The sequence below is a fragment of the Staurois parvus genome, unplaced genomic scaffold (genome assembly GCF_062004578.1).
Source record: "Staurois parvus isolate SC_StPar_1 unplaced genomic scaffold, SC_StPar_1.0 ptg000998l, whole genome shotgun sequence".
NCBI lineage: Eukaryota > Metazoa > Chordata > Amphibia > Anura > Ranidae > Staurois > Staurois parvus.
Window position 1 is genome coordinate 163,567 of NW_028318794.1, and position 18,993 is coordinate 182,559.

The 18,993-nt window shown below is 46.6% G+C and overlaps 1 protein-coding gene across 1 annotated transcript in view; it reads left to right on the forward strand.

Annotated features, from left to right (window-relative positions):
* Nucleotides 1–10,138: 10,138 nt before the first annotated feature.
* The window catches only part of EFNB1 (ephrin B1), a 133,310-nt gene continuing 124,455 nt past the window's right edge, over nt 10,139–18,993 (forward strand). The window contains exon 1 of the mRNA XM_089657427.1: nt 10,139–10,344. Coding sequence (XP_089513553.1) covers nt 10,238–10,344 — 107 coding nt within the window. The 5' untranslated portion in view covers nt 10,139–10,237. The remainder of the gene's footprint in view (nt 10,345–18,993) is intronic.

Below are 18,993 nucleotides of genomic sequence, written 5' to 3' on the forward strand. Positions count from 1 at the left end.
ATATATACTGTATACACCCCCTGATCATATATATATATATACTGTATACACCCCCTGATCATATATATATATATACTGTATACACCCCCTGATCATATATATATATATACTGTATACACCCCCTGATCATATATATATATATATACTGTATACACCCCCCTGATCATATATATATATATACTGTATACACCCCCCTGATCATATATATATATATACTGTATACACCCCCTGATCATATATATATATATACTGTATACACCCCCTGATCATATATATATATATACTGTATACACCCCCTGATCATATATATATATATACTGTATACACCCCCTGATCATATATATATATATATACTGTATACACCCCCCTGATCATATATATATATATACTGTATACACCCCCCTGATCATATATATATATATACTGTATACACCCCCTGATCATATATATATATATACTGTATACACCCCCTGATCATATATATATATATACTGTATACACCCCCTGATCATATATATATATATACTGTATACACCCCCCTGATCATATATATATATATACTGTATACACCCCCCTGATCATATATATATATACTGTATACACCCCCCTGATCATATATATATATACTGTATACACCCCCCTGATCATATATATATATATACTGTATACACCCCCCTGATCATATATATATATACTGTATACACCCCCTGATCATATATATATATACTGTATACACCCCCCTGATCATATATATATATATACTGTATACACCCCCCTGATCATATATATATATATATACTGTATACACCCCCCTGATCATATATATATATATACTGTATACACCCCCCTGATCATATATATATATATACTGTATACACCCCCCTGATCATATATATATATATACTGTATACACCCCCCTGATCATATATATATATATATACTGTATACACCCCCCTGATCATATATATATATATACTGTATACACCCCCCTGATCATATATATATATATATACTGTATACACCCCCTGATCATATATATATATATCCTGTATACACCCCCCTGATCATATATATATATCCTGTATACACCCCCCTGATCATATATATATATATATCCTGTATACACCCCCCTGATCATATATATATATATACTGTATACACCCCCCTGATCATATATATATATATACTGTATACACCCCCCTGATCATATATATATATATATATACTGTATACACCCCCCTGATCATATATATATATATACACACACACGCTGTATCTCTATATGTCATTAAAAAATCAAAATAATGTTGATAAATAAAAAAAATATATTTTTAATCATCATCACCATAAAAATAATATTAATATTTAAAAAAAAAGGAATTATTATTATTAATAATAATCTAATATATATATATAGGACCCCGGCACTGAGAGAAATGTGTATTCTCCCATCCACAACTTTCTGGTCATCCTGGTTGCCTGGCTCTGTCCGTGACGGCGAGAAGGAAAGAAAGGAAAAAAAACAATAAACGTTTAAAAAAAAAAAAAAAAAGAACACAAAACTTTTTTTTTTTTTGAAGAAACTTTCATAACCCCCGAGAGCTCCCTAAAAAATACACCCAAAACCTTCTTCATTTCTCCTTCCCCGTCAGTAAATTTTGGTGGAATTTCGCAGAGATGTCCCAAGTTTGGGAGTTTTGCTGGCCCCCAGGTCCTGGTGGTTTTGCACCCAGTGAGAGGTGTTTGTGAAGATATATTATTGTTGTCTGCAGCTTTGTGGTCCTTTATTAGAGTCCTTCACGGGGTCGGGGATGAGAGCTCCTAATCCGGAGGCATTAACTGGGAAATAAAAGGAGATCCTTTATTGAGCCGTCACCTTAACACCTCACAATGACTGAGGAGATCCTTATCAGGACCATTAATGGTCAGGAGGCTTGGAGATGAGATCCTTCAATCAGCACTTCCACCCTCTTGTCTGATGAAGGCCGGGAGTGATTCCCTCAGTGCCTGGAGGGACTTCTCCAATCCCAACTGTCAGCTAATCTGTTTACTCAAGGTTCTTAGCACTTTTCCTCTTCCCCCCCTCCAGGGGAACCCAGAGGAACCAGTTTATTGTGGACATCTCATTCCATGACTGGAATGTCCTCAATGAGGGACAAACGCCACCAGCCAGCTTCCCATTCCATTCACATTCCTCCTCCAAGTATTTATGGCCTTCGCCTGAAGGGAACATCCAAGGGAGACCTGAAAATTCGCTCTGCGGACAATTTATTTCCAGGAGCCACCGCTTTTACAATTTTATTTTTTTTTTTAGATATATTTTTAATTATTTTTTAAAAATTTAAAAAAATGGTCAGACTTAAATTTTTAACATAAATATTTAGTACTTTAAAAAAAAAAAAAAAAAAAAAGATGTATTTCAGTTACCTGTATTACCGACACCGAGAGTCACCAAGCTGGCCGTATCCAGACCCGGAGTCCGGGGTGGTGGTGACCATCGGATTTTTTTCGTTCGTTTTGTAATCCGATGGCGCCGCCGTTGATTTTGAAATTTTGACCAACCCAGCTTTCAATTTCACCTCCTGTTGCTACAGACAAAAAAATTCGGCTCACGTACGATTCTCCCATCCATGGTGAGAAATTCGTTCGCTTTTCAAAAAATTTCCAACGTGCCCAATCACTCAAATTCAGCGGCCGCACGAAAATCGGCCACTAATGGTGTGAAATTCGAAAAAAAAAAATTCGTAGTTACCATTTTAGGAAGAACATTCTTTCAGAATTGGACCCGTGTACGGCCTGCACAACCCTCTTAGGATTTTTTTTGTGTCCAATTGCAGAGATTTTCCTTCACTTCCTGTCCCAGAGTACAAACAGGAAGTGAGGGGAAATCTCCCCAAAGGAAGGGGAAACTTCATCGTTGTCCCATGAACAGGTGTCCTCATTGGAAGATTTACCCTTTATTCTTGTTCCTGTGCCAACTCGATTTTTTATTTTTCATTACTTTGGGGTCTGTTTAGTAAAAAAAATTTTCATTCAAGATTGACACAAATTTTATCTAAGATTGACACAAATTTTACTCAAAATTGACACAAATTTCATTCAAGATTGACACAAATTTTACCCAAATTTTACCCAAGATTGACACAAATTTTACCCAAAATTGACACAAATTTTACCCAAGATTGACACAAATTTCAATCAAGATTGAAACAAATTTTACACAAATTTCACCCAATTGACACAAATTTTACAAAAATTTCACCCAAGATTGACACAAATTTAAATCCAAAATGGACACAAATTTCACTCAAGATTGACACAAGTTTTACACAAATTTCACCCAAGATTTAAATTTGTGTCAATTTTGTGTCAATCTTGGGTGAAATTTGTGTGAAATTTGTGTCAATTTTGGGTGAAAGTTGTGTAAAATTTGTGTCAATCTTGGGTGAAATTTGTGTCAATTTGGGGTGAAATTTGTGTCATTTGGGGGTGAAATTTGTGTAAATTTTTTGTAAATTTTTTGTCAATCTTGGGTGAAAAAAATTGACACAAATTTCACCCACAATTGACACAAATTTCACCCACAATTGACACAAATTTCACTCAAGATTGACACAAAATTTCACCCAAGATTGACAAAAAATTTACAAAAAATTTACACAAATTTCACCCCCAAATGACACAAATTTCACCCCAAATTGACACAAATTTCACCCACAATTGACACAAATTTCACCCACAATTGACACAAATTTCACTCAAGATTGACACAAAATTTCACCCAAGATTGACAAAAAATTTACAAAAAATTTACACAAATTTCACCCCCAAATGACACAAATTTCACCCCAAATTGACACAAATTTCACCCAAGATTGACACAAATTTTACACAAATTTCACCCAAGATTGACACAAAATTGACACAAATTTAAATCTTGGGTGAATTTTGTGTCAATCTTGTGTGAAATTTGTGTCAATTGTGGGTGAAATTTGTGTAAAAGTTGTGTCACCCAAAATTGACACAAATTTCACCCAAAATTGACACAAATTTCATTCAAGATTGACACAAATTTTACACAAGATTGACACAAATCTCACCCCTAAATGACACATATTTCACCCAAAATTGACACAAATTTCACTCAAGATTGACACAAAATTTCACCCAAGATTGACACAAATTTCATTCAAGATTGACACAAAATTTCACCCAAGATTGACACAAATTTCACCCCAAAAATGACACAAATTTTACCCAAGATTGACACAAATTTAAATCCAAAATGGACACAAATTTCACTCAAGATTGACACAAATTTTACATAAAATTGACACAAATTTCACCCCAAAATGACAAAAATTTCACCCAAAATTGACACAAATTTCACCCCAAAATTTACAAATTTTTAAAAGTTAGATTAAAACGCAAAATAAGTGAAAGTTGTGTGAATGCATTAATAAATGGAAAAAAAATCCTAAGGTTTGAGTTGGAACCAGACCAGGATTATAGGGAAGATCCTGTAATGGATACACCTGTTCCTGTGACAACTAAGAGGCGATTTCCCCTCACTTCCTGTTGGGTCTCTAGAACAGGAAATGGTGAGAAATTTCCACAATGGGGCACAGATGTAAAAAAATAAATAAAGCCCATGGTCATTTCAGCCCTCTGTTGTCACCATCAAAGACCCCGCCTGAGAAAGGACAGGAAGTGCCGGTAAACATTTTCTGTCGGTGGATCTTCCGGGTGCATGTGACTGATTCTCTGTCGCAGGGGTGGACTGAACATTTGGAAACTCGGGTACTGCACGAGGGCCCGGGGTCAGTAGGGGGCCCCATGAGATGCCCCTGGTACCTTTTTCATAGGCTTTTTTGAGTTTGGGCAAGGACACAGGGGCCCCATGATCCCCTATTGCCCAGGGGCCCCATGAGTTGTCAGTCCGCCCCTGCTCTGTCGGTGGATCTTCCGAGTGAATGTGACTGATTCTGTCGGTGGATCTTCCAGGTGTCTTTCAGTGGGTGGGTACTCCAGGACTGGAGAGAAGGATGTCTTCCAAGTCTTCCAGGACACGGGAGAAGGAAGTATTCTGAGTCTTCCAGGACAGGGGAGAAGGAAATCTTCTGGGTCTTCCAGGACAGGGGAGAAGTTAGTATTCTGAGTCTTCCAGGACAGGGGAGAAGGAAATCTTCCAGGTCTTCCAGGACAGGGGAGAAGGAAGTATTCTGAGTCTTCCAGGACAGGGGAGAAGGAAATCTTCCGGATCTTCTAGGACAGGGGAGAAGGAAATCTTCCGGATCTTCCAGGACAGGGGAGAAGGGAACCTTCAAGGTCTTCCAGGTCAGGACAGAAGGAAATCTTCAGGGTCGTCCAGGACAGGGGAGAAGGGAATTATCTGAATCTTCAAAGACAGGGGAGAAGAAATCTTCTGGGTCTTCCAGGACAGGGGAGAATGGAATCTTCCACTTCTTCAGGGACAGGACAGAGAGAAATCCTCCAGGTCTTCCAGGACAGGGGAAAAAGAAATCTTCCATTCTTCAGGTTCAAGAGCACATCTTCAAGGTCTTCCAGGACAAGGGAGAAGGGAATCTTCCAGGATAAGGAAATCTTCGGCTCTTCCACAACAGGAGATCTTCCAACACAGGGGAGAAGTAAATCTTCCAGGTCTTCCAGGACAGAAGGAGATTTTCCAGGTCTTCCAGGACAGGACAGAAGATCTTCCAGCACAGGGGAGACAGGAATCTTCCAGGACAGAAGGAGATCTTCCAGAATAGGAGATCTTCTAGAACACAGAAGGAAATCTTCAAGGACAGGGGAGAAGGGAATCTTCCAGGTCTTGCAGGACAGAACGAGATCTTCCAGGTCTTCAAGGACAGGGGAGAAGGGAATCTTCAAGATCTTCCAGGACAGAACAAGATCTTCCAGGACAGGGGAGAAGGGAATCTTCCAGGACAAAAGGGAATCTTCCAGGACAGAAGATCTTTCAGGTCTTCAATGAAAGGGGAGAAGGGAATCTCCCAGGACAGGACTGAAGGAGATCTTCTAGAACACATAAGGAAATCTTCCAGGTCTTCAAGGACAGAAGGAGATCTTTCAGGTCTTCCAGGACAGGGGAGAAGGAAATCTTCGAGGTCTTGCAGGACTGAACAAGATCTTCCAGGTCTTCAAGGACAGGGGAGAAGAGAATCTTCAAGTTCTTCCAGGCCAGAACAAGATCTTCCAGGCCATGGGAGAAGGGAATCTTCCAGGACAGAAAGGAAACTTCCAGGTCTTCCAGGACAGAAGATCTTCCAGGACAGGGGAGAAGGGAATCTTCCAGACCTTCCAGGACAGAACAAGATCTTCCAGGACAGGGGAGAAGGAAATCTCCCAGGAAAGAAGGGAATCTTTCAGGTCTTCCAGGACAGAAGATCTTCCAGCACAGGGGTGAAGGGAATCTCCCAGGACAGATCAAGATCTTCCAGGACAGGGGAGAAAGGAATTTCCCAGGATAGATCTTCCAGGTCAGGGGAGAAGGAAATCTTCCAGGTCTTGCAGGACAGAACGAGATCTTCCAGATCTTCAAGGCCAGGGGAGAAGGGAATCTTCAAGTTCTTCCAGGACAGAACAAGATCTTCCAGGACAGGGGAGAAGGGAATCTCCCAGGACAGAAGAGAATCTTCCAGGACAGAAGATCTTCCAGGACAGGGGTGAAAGGAATCTTCCAGGACAGAACAAGATCTTCCAGGACAGGGGAGAAGGGAATCTTCCAGGACAGAAAGGAAACTTTCAGGACTTCCAGGACAGAAGATCTTCCAGGACAGGGGAGAAGGGAATCTTTCAGATCTTCCAGGACAGAACAAGATCTTCCAGGACAGGGGAGAAGGGAATCTCCCAGGAAAGAAGGGAATCTTTCAGGTCTTCCAGGACAGAAGATCTTCCAGGACAGGGGTGAAGGGAATCTCCCAGGACAGATCAAGATCTTCCAGGACAGGGGAGAAAGGAATTTCCCAGGATAGATCTTCCAGGTCAGGGGAGAAGGAAATCTTCCAGGTCTTGCAGGACAGAACGAGATCTTCCAGATCTTCAAGGACAGGGGAGAAGGGAATCTTCCAGTTCTTCCAGGACAGAACAAGATCTTCCAGGACAGGGGAGAAGGGAATCTCCCAGGACAGAAGAGAATCTTCCAGGACAGAAGATCTTCCAGGACAGGGGAGAAGGGAATCTTCCAGGACAGAACAAGATCTTCCAGGACAGGGGAGAAGGGAATCTTCCAGGACAGATCTTCCAGGACAGGGGAGAAGGGAATCTCCCAGGACAGAAGAGAATCTTCCAGGACAGAAGATCTTCCAGTACAGGGGTGAAAGGAATCTTCCAGGACAGAACAAGATCTTCCAGGACAGGGGAGAAGGGAATCTTCCAGGACAGAAGAGAATCTTCCAGGACAGAAGATCTTCCAGGACAGGGGACAAGGGAATCTTCCAGGACAGATCTTCCAGGAAAGGGGAGAAGGGAATCCCCCAGGACAGAAGGGAATCTTCCAGGTCTTCCAGGACAGGGGAGAAGGGAAGGTTCGCTGGTCTGTTGGTAATATAAACACTTTCCCTCCCAGCGGCCCCCCCACACACACAAGTCCCCGAATCGGTGGTCAGGCACCTGGCAGCGGCGGTATAAATCAGCGGTATAAACCCGTCAGGCGGACATCTTTAATCCCCCTAATATGACCCAAAATAAAGGAAGCCGTCACTGCGCCCATAAAATTGTCATCATTACCCGGCGCAGCGCCGGCCTCACCCCGCGGAAACGTGTCGCTGTACAGAGACGCCTCAAGGGGGGGGGGGGGGGCGGTGGGGGGTTTTATGGGGGCGTCTTCGATTTTTAGAGGACAAATGATGCGAATAACCTGGACAGAAATGTGACATTATATACAGCAGATCGATCGGGGCCCCCCATACACCCCTGTATACAGATCGGGGCCCACATACACCCCTGTATACAGATCGGGGCCCCCATACACCCCCTGTATACAGATCGGGCCCCCCATATACACCCCCTGTATATAGATCGGGGCCCCCCATACACCCCCTGTATACAGATCAGGGCCCCCCATACACCCCTGTATACAGATCGGGGCCCCCCATACACCCCTGTATACAGATCGGGCTCCCCATACACCCCCTGTATACAGATCGGGGCCCCCATACACCCCCTGTATACAGATCGGGGCCCACATACACCCCCTGTATACAGATCGGGGCCCACATACACTCCCTGTATACAGATCGGGGCCCCCCATACACCCCCTGTATACAGATCGGGGCCCCCCATACACCCCCTGTATACAGATCAGGGCCCACATACACCCCCTGTATACAGATCGGGCTCCCCATACACCCCCTATATACAGATCGGGGCCCCCCCATACACCCCCTGTATACAGATCGGGCCCCCCATACACCCCTGTATACAGATCAGGGCTCCCCATACACCCCTGTATACAGATCGGGGCCCCCCATACACCCCTGTATACAGATCGGGGCCCCCCATACACCCCCTATATACAGATCGGGGCCCCCATACACCCCCTGTATACAGATCGGGGCCCCCATACACCCCCTGTATACAGATCGGGGCCCCCATACACCCCCTGTATACAGATCGTAGCCCCCCCCATACACCCCCTGTATACAGATCGGGGCCCCCCATACACCCCCTGTATACAGATCGGGGCCCCCCATACACCCCCTGTATACAGATCAGAGCCCCCCATACACCCCTGTATACAGATCGGGGCCCCCCATACACTCCCTGTATACAGATCGGGGCCCCCCATACACCCCCTGTATACAGATCGGGGCCCCCCATACACCCCTGTATACAGATCGGGGCCCCCCATACACCCCCTGTATACAGATCGGGGCCCCCCATACACCCCTGTATACAGATCGGGGCCCCCCATACACCCCTGTATACAGATCGGGGCCCCCCATACACCCCCTGTATACAGATCGGGGCCCCCCATACACCCCCTGTATACAGATTGGAGCCCCCCAAACACCCCCTGTATACAGATCGGGGCCCCCCATACACCCCCTGTATACAGATCGGGGCCCCCCATACACCCCCTGTATACAGATTGGAGCCCCCCAAACACCCCCTGTATACAGATCGGGGCCCCCCATACACCCCCTGTATACAGATCGGGGCCCCCCATACACCCCCTATATACAGATCGGGGCCCCCCATACACCCCTGTATACAGATCGGGGCCCCCCATACACTCCCTGTATACAGATCGGGGCCCCCCATACACCCCCTGTATACAGATCGGGGCCCCCCATACACCCCTGTATACAGATCGGGGCCCCCCATACACCCCTGTATACAGATCGGGACCCCCATACACCCCCTGTATACAGATCGGGGCCCCCCATACACCCCTGTATACAGATCGGGGCCCCCCATACACCCCCTGTATACAGATCGGGGCCCCCCATACACCCCCTGTATACAGATCAGGGCCCCCCATACATCCCCTGTATACAGATCAGAGCCCCCCATACACCCCCTGTATACAGATCGGGGCCCCCATACACCCCCTGTATACAGATCGTAGCCCCCCCCATACACCCCTGTATACAGATCGGGGCCCCCCATACATCCCCTGTATACAGATAGGGGCCCCCCATACACCCCCTGTATACAGATCGGGGCCCCCATACACCCCTGTATACAGATCGGGGCCCCCATATACCCCTGTATACAGATCGGGGCCCCCATACACCCCTGTATACAGATCGGGGCCCCCCATACACCCCTGTATACAGATCGGGGCCCCCCATACACCCCCTGTATACAGATCGTGGCCCCCAGAGATCTGCCCGTGTATGGGCCCCTCTATCAGATCGCACCGATCCGTCGCTCGCCGATCTCCCTCTCCCATCGCTGGAAGGGGAGGGGGGGGCGGCTCCGGACTCTTCAAAGGGCGTGGCCGCCCCGTCGATCCCCGCCCCTCCTGATTACACCATGGGGGTGGGAGTGTCCGCCCCTCGGCTCCCCTCCCATTGGCCGGCGCGGTCATTATGCAGGCCCCGCCTCCCGGGGGCGGGGGTGAAGGGTTGGCCCGGCCGGCCGCGGCTCAGTGTGGTCCGGGATCTCGGCGGAGGAGGATCGTAGAGCCGGCGGAGGAGATCGGAGTCCATGGACCGGGCACGGATCGTACGGCGGTGATGGCCAGCCGGGACACCTGATCGGATCGGGGATGGAGGCTGTGCGGGGGCTGCTCGGGCTCCTCATCGCCCTGTGCCGGGTGTGTGTCCTGCTCGGGAAGAACCTGGAGTCGGTCACCTGGAACTGCCAGAACTCCCGGTAAGGGCTCGTCCGATCTGGTCGCAGGGTCTGTGGCGCTCTCAGGATCTTCCATTTGGATATGGCCGATTTTCATTGGATGGTGTGTAGGGGCCCCTCTGGGACTAGGGGGGGCCCCCCATTGGATGAGTGGGACCTCTGGTGTCGGTGAGAAGTGGAGACTCCCAACCACGGGACCTGGGATGGAATATCCAATCGGATTACCTGCTGGATTTGGGGGACGCCTCTCCCGTATTTTCTGGGGTCACCAAACCCCACCGGTGGATGGAAGTCACCCCAATCTGTCCGTACGTGGGGATTGTGTGCGTTCTACGGTCATTGGATGGGGGCCCCAAAACTGGCCCCAAAGCTCTTCTCAATGGGTTTGAAGAATTGTCCTCACCGGGGCGGGGGTCCAAGAATCGGCACCGGGGGCCCTAAAACAGTCCTTGCCAGGTTGCAATAATTACACTTACCAGGGGCCCCAAAAATTGTTCTTGAGATTCAAATATTGTCCTCACCGGGGCCCCAGAATGTTCTCCCAAAAGCCCCTGAATATTGTCCTCACCGGGGCCCCAGAATGTTCTCCCAAAACCCCCTGAATATTGTCCTCACCGGGGCCCCAGAATGTTCTCCCAAAAGGCCCCCAGATATTGTCCTCACCGGGGCCCCAGAATGTTCTCGCAAAAGCCCCCGAATATTGTCCTCACCGGGACCCCAGAATGTTCTCGCAAAAGCCCCCGAATATTGTCCTCACCGGGGCCCCAGAATGTTCTCCCAAAACCCCCTGAATATTGTCCTCACCGGGGCCCCAGAATGTTCTCCCAAAAGGCCCCCAGATATTGTCCTCACCGGGGCCCCAGAATGTTCTCGCAAAAGCCCCCGAATATTGTCCTCACCGGGACCCCAGAATGTTCTCGCAAAAGCCCCCGAATATTGTCCTCACCGGGGCCCCAGAATGTTCTCCCAAAAGCCCCCGAATATTGTCCTCACCGGGGCCCCAGAATGTTCTCGCAAAAGCCCCCGAATATTGTCCTCACCGGGGCCCCAGAATGTTCTCCCAAAAGCCCCCGAATATTGTCCTCACCGGGGCCCCAGAATGTTCTCCCGAATATTGTCCTCACCGGGGCCCCTGAATATGTTCTCCCAAAAGCCCCCGAATATTGTCCTCACTGGGGCCCCAGAATGTTCTCCCAAAAGCCCCCGAATATTGTCCTCGCCGGGGCCCCAGAATGTTCTCCCAAATATTGTCCTCACCGGGGCCCCAGAATATGTTTTCCCAAATATTGTCCTCACCGGGACCTCAGAATGTTCTCCCAAAAGGTCCCCGAATATTGTCCTCACCGGGGCCCCAGAATGTTCTCCCAAAAGCCTCCTAATATTGTCCTCACCAGGGCCCCAGAATGTTCTCCCAAAAGCCTCCTAATATTGTCCTCACCGGGGCCCCAGAATGTTCTCCCAAAAGCCCCCAAATATTGTCCTCACCGGGACCCCAGAATGTTCTCCCAAAAGCCCCCGAATATTGTCCTCACCTGGGAGGTGGGTCCCCAAGAGCTGTTCTCACAGGTGGCCCCAAATTAGTCCTTACTGATTTTTTTTTCAATGATTTGTGCTCTCCGGGGCCCCAGAAAATGTCCTCTGGGGGGGAACCTGAAAATTGGCCTCGCCAGGAGTTCCAAAAATTGTCAAGCCCCCAGATTGGGCTCCTGGAAATGCCTTCAACAAGCCCCCAATTATTTGTCCACATTGGGGCCCCTGGAAATGTCTTCAACAAGCCCTCAAGGAATTGTCCTCATTGGGACCCTGGGAATTGCCCACACCAGAAATTGCCCTCGTTGGGGCCCCGTGATATGCCTGCAAGCCCCAACAAAAATTGTTCTCATTGGGGCCCCTGGAATTGCTCTCTCCAAACTGCCCCAGGAATTGTCCTCATTGGGGGCCCCGGGAATTGCCCTCACCAAGCCCCACCATAAAATGTCCTCATTGGGGCCCCTGGAATTGCTCTCTACAAGCCGCCCAGAAATGTTTCTCATTGGGGGGCCCCCGGCAATTGCCCTTTCCAAGCCGCCCAGAAATTGCCCTCACCAAGCCCCACCATAAAATGTCCTCATTGGGGCCCCTGGAATTGTGCTCTACAAGCCGCCCAGAAATGTTTCTCATTGGGGGGGCCCCCGGCAATTGCTCTTTCCAAGCTGCCCAGGAATGTTTCTCATTGGGGGGCCCCCAGGAATTGCCCTCATTGGGGCCCCCTGCAATTGCTCTCACCAAGCCCCCCAGAAATTGTCCTCCATGGGGCCCAGCAGTGACTTTGTTCTGATGGTTCTTCTCTAATCTTCCTTCTATATGGATCTCTATCTTTTCTTTGTTTCTCGTTCTCTTCTTGCACAGGGGCCCAAAAACTGTTGTCACCTTGGGGCCCTTCAGTGGCTCCGTCCTCTTCTGATCTGATGGTTCTCATTCATAGATGGTCTGTCCCTCTCTTTGGTTCCCCCCCACACCCCAACTTTCTTCTATCCCTCCTTTCCTTCTTGTATTTTGTTCTTCTCTCTATAGTAGCTCAGCTAGGGGCCCGAAAAGTGTCCTCACCCTGGGGGCCCTTTTGGTGACTCGATCCTCCATTGGTATGATGGTTCTCCTCTGTAAACCGTCTATCCCTCCCTATGTACCCCCCTCTCTTCCCCTCTCGGTTAGTAGTTGGGTAGGGGGGGCTCTGAAATGTTCCTCACGTTGGGGCCCTTCATTGACGTTCTCCAATCTGGTGCTTCTCCTTCATAATCGTCTTTTTGTATATTCCTATTTCTTCTCTATCGTTTTCTCTCTCGTTTTTCTCTCCCGGATTCTCCCTCTTCTTGGTCAGTAGTTGGGTAGAAGGCTCAGAAATTGTCCTCGGGCCCCCGGGGCCCCTCAATGGCTTTGTCCTCCCACTGATCTGATAGTTCTCCTTCTCAGCAGACAGTCTGTCCCTCTCGCTTCCTCTTGTTTTTATATTGCTCTCTCGGTTTCTCTCTTCTTGGTCAATACTTGGGTAAGGGGCTCAGAAATTGTCCTCACGTTGGGGGCCCTTCCTTGAACCTTTCCTCCATTTGATCGTTCGCCTTCATGATCTTTTTATGTAACACTTTTTTTTTTCTCTCTCTCTCGCTAGACGGTCTGTCCCTCTCCCTTCCTTTTCACTCTAGATTTCTCCCTCTTCGTAATTAGTGTGGTGGAGGGTTCAAAAATTGTCCACATTGGGGCCCTTCATTGACGTTCTCCTTTTATGATCTGATGGTTCTCCTTCATAATCTCCCTATCTTTGTATTTTATATATTTATTTTTGTTACTGTTCTCACTTTTGCTCCCGTTCTCATTTTCTTTCTTCTCAGTAGTTGGGTGGAGGGTTCAAATATTGTCCTCACGTTAGGGGCCCTTCCTTGATCTTCTCCTTTTATGATCTGAAAGGTCTCCTTTATCATCTCTATCTTTGTATTCTTTTATATTCATCTTTTTTTTTTTTTTTCTTTTTCCTGTTTTTATATCACTCTCTCCCATTCTTGTTTTCTCTCTTCTCAGTAGTTGGGTGGAGGGTTCAGAGGGTGAGGGTCCTCACGTTGGGGGCCCTTCAATGACGTTCTCCTTCTTTTATGATCTGATGGTTCTCCATAATCTCCCTATCTTTGTATTCTTTTATATTCCTTTTTATTTTCTTCCTGTTTTATCTATATATCACTTTCTCTCTCCTGTTCTCGTTTTCTTTCTTCTCAGTAGTTGGGTGGAGGGTTCAAATATTGTCCTCACGTTAGGGGCCCTTCCTTGACCTTCTCCTTTTATGATCTGAAGGTCTCCTTTATCATCTCTATCTTTGTATTCTTTTATATTCATTTTTGTTTTTCTCTTTCCTGTTTTTATATTACTTTCTCTCTCCCGTTCTCATTTTCTCTCTTCTCAGTAGTTGGGTGGAGGGTTCAGAGGGTGAGGGTCCTCACGTTGGGGGCCCTTCATTGACGTTCTCCTGCTTTTATGATCTGATGGTTCTCCATAATCTCCCTATCTTTGTATTCTTTTATATTCCTTTTTTATTTTCTTCCTGTTTTATCTATATATCACTTTCTCTCTCCTGTTCTCGTTTTCTTTCTTCAGTAGTTGGGTGGAGGGTTCAAATATTGTCCTCACGTTAGGGGCCCTTCCTTGATCTTCTCCTTTTATGATCTGAAGGTCTCCTTTATCATCTCTATCTTTGTATTCTTTTATATTCATTTTTTTTTCTTTTTTCCTGTTTTTATATCACTTTCTCTCTCCCGTTCTCATTTTCTCTCTTCTCAGTAGTTGGGTGGAGGGTTCAGAGGGTGAGGGTCCTCACGTTGGGGGCCCTTCAATGACGTTCTCCTTTTATGATCTGATGGTTCTCCATAATCTCCCTATCTTTGTATTCTTTTATATTCCTTTTTTATTTTCTTCCTGTTTTATCTATATATCACTTTCTCTCTCCCGTTCTCGTTTTCTTTCTTCTCAGTAGTTGGGTGGAGGGTTCAGAGGGTGAGGGTCCTCACGTTGGGGGCCCTTCATTGACGTTCTCCTGCTTTTATGATCTGATGGTTCTCCATAATCTCCCTATCTTTGTATTCTTTTATATTCCTTTTTTATTTTCTTCCTGTTTTATCTATATATCACTTTCTCTCTCCCGTTCTCGTTTTCTTTCTTCTCAGTAGTTGGGTGGAGGGGTTCAAATATTGTCCTCACGTTAGGGGCCCTTCCTTGACCTTCTCCTTTTATGATCTGAAAGTTCTCCTTTATCATCTCTATCGTTGTATTCTTTTATATTCATCTTTTTTTTTTTTTACCTGTTTTTGTATCACTTTCTCTCCCATTCTCATTTTCTCTCTTAGTAGTTGGGTGGAGGGTTCAGATATTGTCCTCGCGTTGGGGGCCCTTCATTGACGTTCTCCTGCTTTTATGATCTGATGGTTCTCTTTCATAATCTCCCTATCTTTGTATTCTTTTATATTCATTTTTTTTTCCTGTTTTATCTATATATCACTTTCTCTCTCTCGTTCTCATTTTCTCTTTTCTCAGTAGTTGGGTGGAGGGTTCAGGTATTGTCTTCACGTTGGGGCCCTTCGTTGACTTCATCTGATGGTTCTCCACCTTTTTGTAATCTTGTAGATTACGTAAAACACTCTCTATCACTTTCTCGGTTTCTCCCTCTTCATGGTCAGTTGGGTGGAGGGCTCAAATTGTCCTCACATTGGGGGCCCTTCGTTGATCAGTAATTGGGTAGAGGGCTCCGAAATTCTCCTGGCCCCGGGGCCCCTTAGTGGCTCTGTCCTCCAGTGATCTGATGGTTTTTAGTCTGTTCCTCTTGCGTAATTTCTTAGTTTCTCTCTGCATGATCAGTAGCTGGATAGAGGGCTTAGAAATTCTTCATATTGGGGGGGCCCTTCGTTGATCAGTAGTTGGGTAGAGGGCTCAGAAATTGTCCTGGCCCTGGGGCCCCTCAGTGGCTCTGTCTTTTACTGATCTGATTGTTTTTAGTTTGTTCCTCTCATGTAATTTCTTAGTTTCTCTCTGCATGATCAGTAGCTGGGTAGAGGGCTTAGAAATTGTCTTCATATTGGGGGGCCCTTCGTTGATCAGTAGTTGGGTAGAGGGCTCAAAAAATTGTTCTGGCCCCGGGGCCCCTCAATGGCTCTGTCCTCCACTGATCTGATTGTTTTTAGTTTGTTCCTCTCGTAATTTTAGTTTCTCTGCATGATCAGTAGCTGGGTAGAGGGCTTAGAAATTCTTCATATTGGGGGGGGGCCCTTCGTTGATCAGTAGCTGGATAGAGGGCTTAGAAATTGTCTTCATATTGGGGGCCCTTCGTTGATCAGTAGCTAGGTAGAGGGCTCAGAAATTGTCCTGGCCCCGGGGCCCCTCAGTGGCTCTGTCCTCCACTGATCTGATTGTTTTTAGTTTGTTCCTCTCGTAATTTTAGTTTCTCTGCATGATCAGTAGCTGGGTAGAGGGCTTAGAAATTCTTCATATTGGGGGGGGGCCCTTCGTTGATCAGTAGTTGGGTAGAGGGCTGAGAAATTGTCCTCACATTGGGGGCCCTTCGTTGATGATCAGTAGTTGGGTGGAGGGCTCAGAAATTGTCCGGGCCCCTCAGTGACTGTCTTTTACTGATCTGATTGTTTTTAGTTTGTTCCTCTCGTAATTTTAGTTTCTCTCTGCAGGATCAGTAGCTGGGTAGAGGGCTTAGAAATTGTCTTCATATTGGGGGGCCCTTCATTGATCAGTAGTTGGGTAGAGGGCTCAAAAAGTTGTTCTGGCCCCAGGGCCCCCTCAGTGGCTCTGACCTCCACTGATCTGATTGTTTTTAGTTTGTTCCTCTCGTAATTTTAGTTTCTCTGCATGATCAGTAGTTGGGTAGAGGGCTTAGGAATTGTCCTCATATTGGGGGCCCTTCGTTGATCAGTAGCTGGGTAGAGGGCTCAGAAATTGTTCTGGCCCCGGGGCCCCTTAGTGGCTCTGTCCTCCACTGATCTGATGGCTTAGTCTGTTCCTCTCTCGTGTAATTTCTTAGTTTCTCTCTGCATGATCAGTAGTTGGGTAGAGGGCTTAGGAATTGTCCTCATATTGGGGGCCCTTCATTGAGGATCAGAAGTTGGGTAGAGGGCTTAGAAATTGTCCTCACATTGGGGGCCCTTCGTTGATCAGTAGTTGGGTAGAGGGCTCAGAAATTGTCCGGGGCCCCTCAGTGGCTCTGCCCTCCACTGATCTGATTGTTTAGTCTGTTCCTCTCTCGTGTAATTTTAGTTTCTCTCTGCATGATCAGTAGTTGGGTAGGGGGCTTAGAAATTGTTCTCACTTTGGGGGCCCTTCATTGATCAGTAGTTGGGTAGAGGGCTTAGAAATTGTTCTCACTTTGGGGGCCCTTCATTGATCAGTAGTTGGGTAGAGGGCTTAGAAATTGTTCTCACTCTGGGGGCCCTTTGTTGATTTCATTCCTCCTCCTACCTAATGGTTCTCCTCCTTCGTAATCTCTTTATATAACTCTTTATCACTTTCTCGGTTTCTCTCTTCTTGGTCAGTAGTTGGGTAGAGGGCTCAAAAATTGTCCTCATTTTGGGGGCCCTTCATTCCACCTTCGACCTGACGGTTCTCCTCCTTTTTGTAATCTCTCTCCACTTATGTATATAACTCGCTCTTTATCACTTTCTCGGTTTCTCTTGGTCAGTAGTTCGGTAGAGGGCTCAAAAATTGTCCTCACACTCGGGGCCCTTCTTTGCTGATCAGTAGTTCGGTAGAAGGCTTCGAAATTGTCCACTTTGGGGGCCCTTCATTCCTCCTTCGACCTGATGGTTCTCCTCCTTTGTAATCTCTCTCCATTTGTGTATCTTTTATAGAACTCTCACTCTTTATCACTTTCTCGGTTTCTCTCTTCTTGGTTGGTAGTTTCGGTAGAGGGCTCTGAAATCGTCCTCACGGTGGGGGCCCTTCGTTGACTCTTTTCCTCCTTCGATCTGATAGTTCGTCTTCATAATCTCTTTAACTCTTTAATACATCTTTCTCTCGCTAGATGGTCTTTCCCTTCATCTTATCGCTCTTTTGGTTTCTCCCTCTTCATGGTTAGTAGTTGGGTAGGGGGCTCAGAAATTGTCCTCACATTGGGGGCCCTTCGTTTGACTCTTTCCTCCTTCGATCTGATCGTCCTTTGAGCCGATCGTTCGCCTTCATAATCTTTAACCCTTTTATACATCTTTCTGTCTCTCTCGCTAGATGGTCTTTCCCACTCTCATCGCTATATCTCCCTTTTTTCATGGTTAGTTGGGTAGGGGCTCAGAAATTGTCCTCACATTGGGGGCCCTTTGTTGACTTTCCTCCTTCGATCTGATCGTCCTTTGATCTGATCGTTAGTCTTCATAATCTTTAACTCTTTTATTCATATTTGTCTCTCTTGCTAGATGGTCTTTCCCTCTCATCTTTCTGCTTCTCCCTTTTCATGGTTGGGTAGGGGGGGCTCATAAATTGTCCTCACATTGGGGCCCTTCATTGACTTTCCTCCTTCGATCTGATCATCCTCCTTCGATCTGATCGTTCGCCTTTAATCTTTAACCCTTTTATACATCTGTCTCTCTCGCTAGATGGTCTTTCCCTCTCTCATCGCTAGATCTCCCTTTTTCATGGTTAGTTGGGTAGGGGGCTCAGAAATTGTCCTCACATTGGGGGCCCTTCGTTGACTCTTTCCTCCCATCTGATCGTCCTTCGATCTGATCGTTCGCCTTCATAATCTTTTAACCCTTTAATACGTCTTTCTGTCTCTCTCGCTAGATGGTCTTTCCCTCCATCGCTCTTTCTGTTTCTCCCTTTTTTCATGGTCAGTTGGGTAGGGGGGGCTCATAAATTGTCCTCACATTGGGGGCCCTTCGTTGACCTCCTCTGATCTGATGGTTCTCCTTCATAATCGCCCTATCGTTTTGTATCTTTTATATTCCTCACTCTTTTGTGTATCTTTCTCCCTCAGTCTCTCTTCATGGTAGTTAAGTGGAGGGCTCAGAAATCGTCTTTAACCCCGGGGCCCCTCAATGGCTCTGTCCTTTTACTGATCTGATGGCTCCCCTTTTTGTAGATGGTCTATCCCTCTCGTCTTTTCCTTTTTTTTTTTTTTTTTTTTTCTCTCCTGGTTTCTCCCTCTTCTTGGTCGGTAGT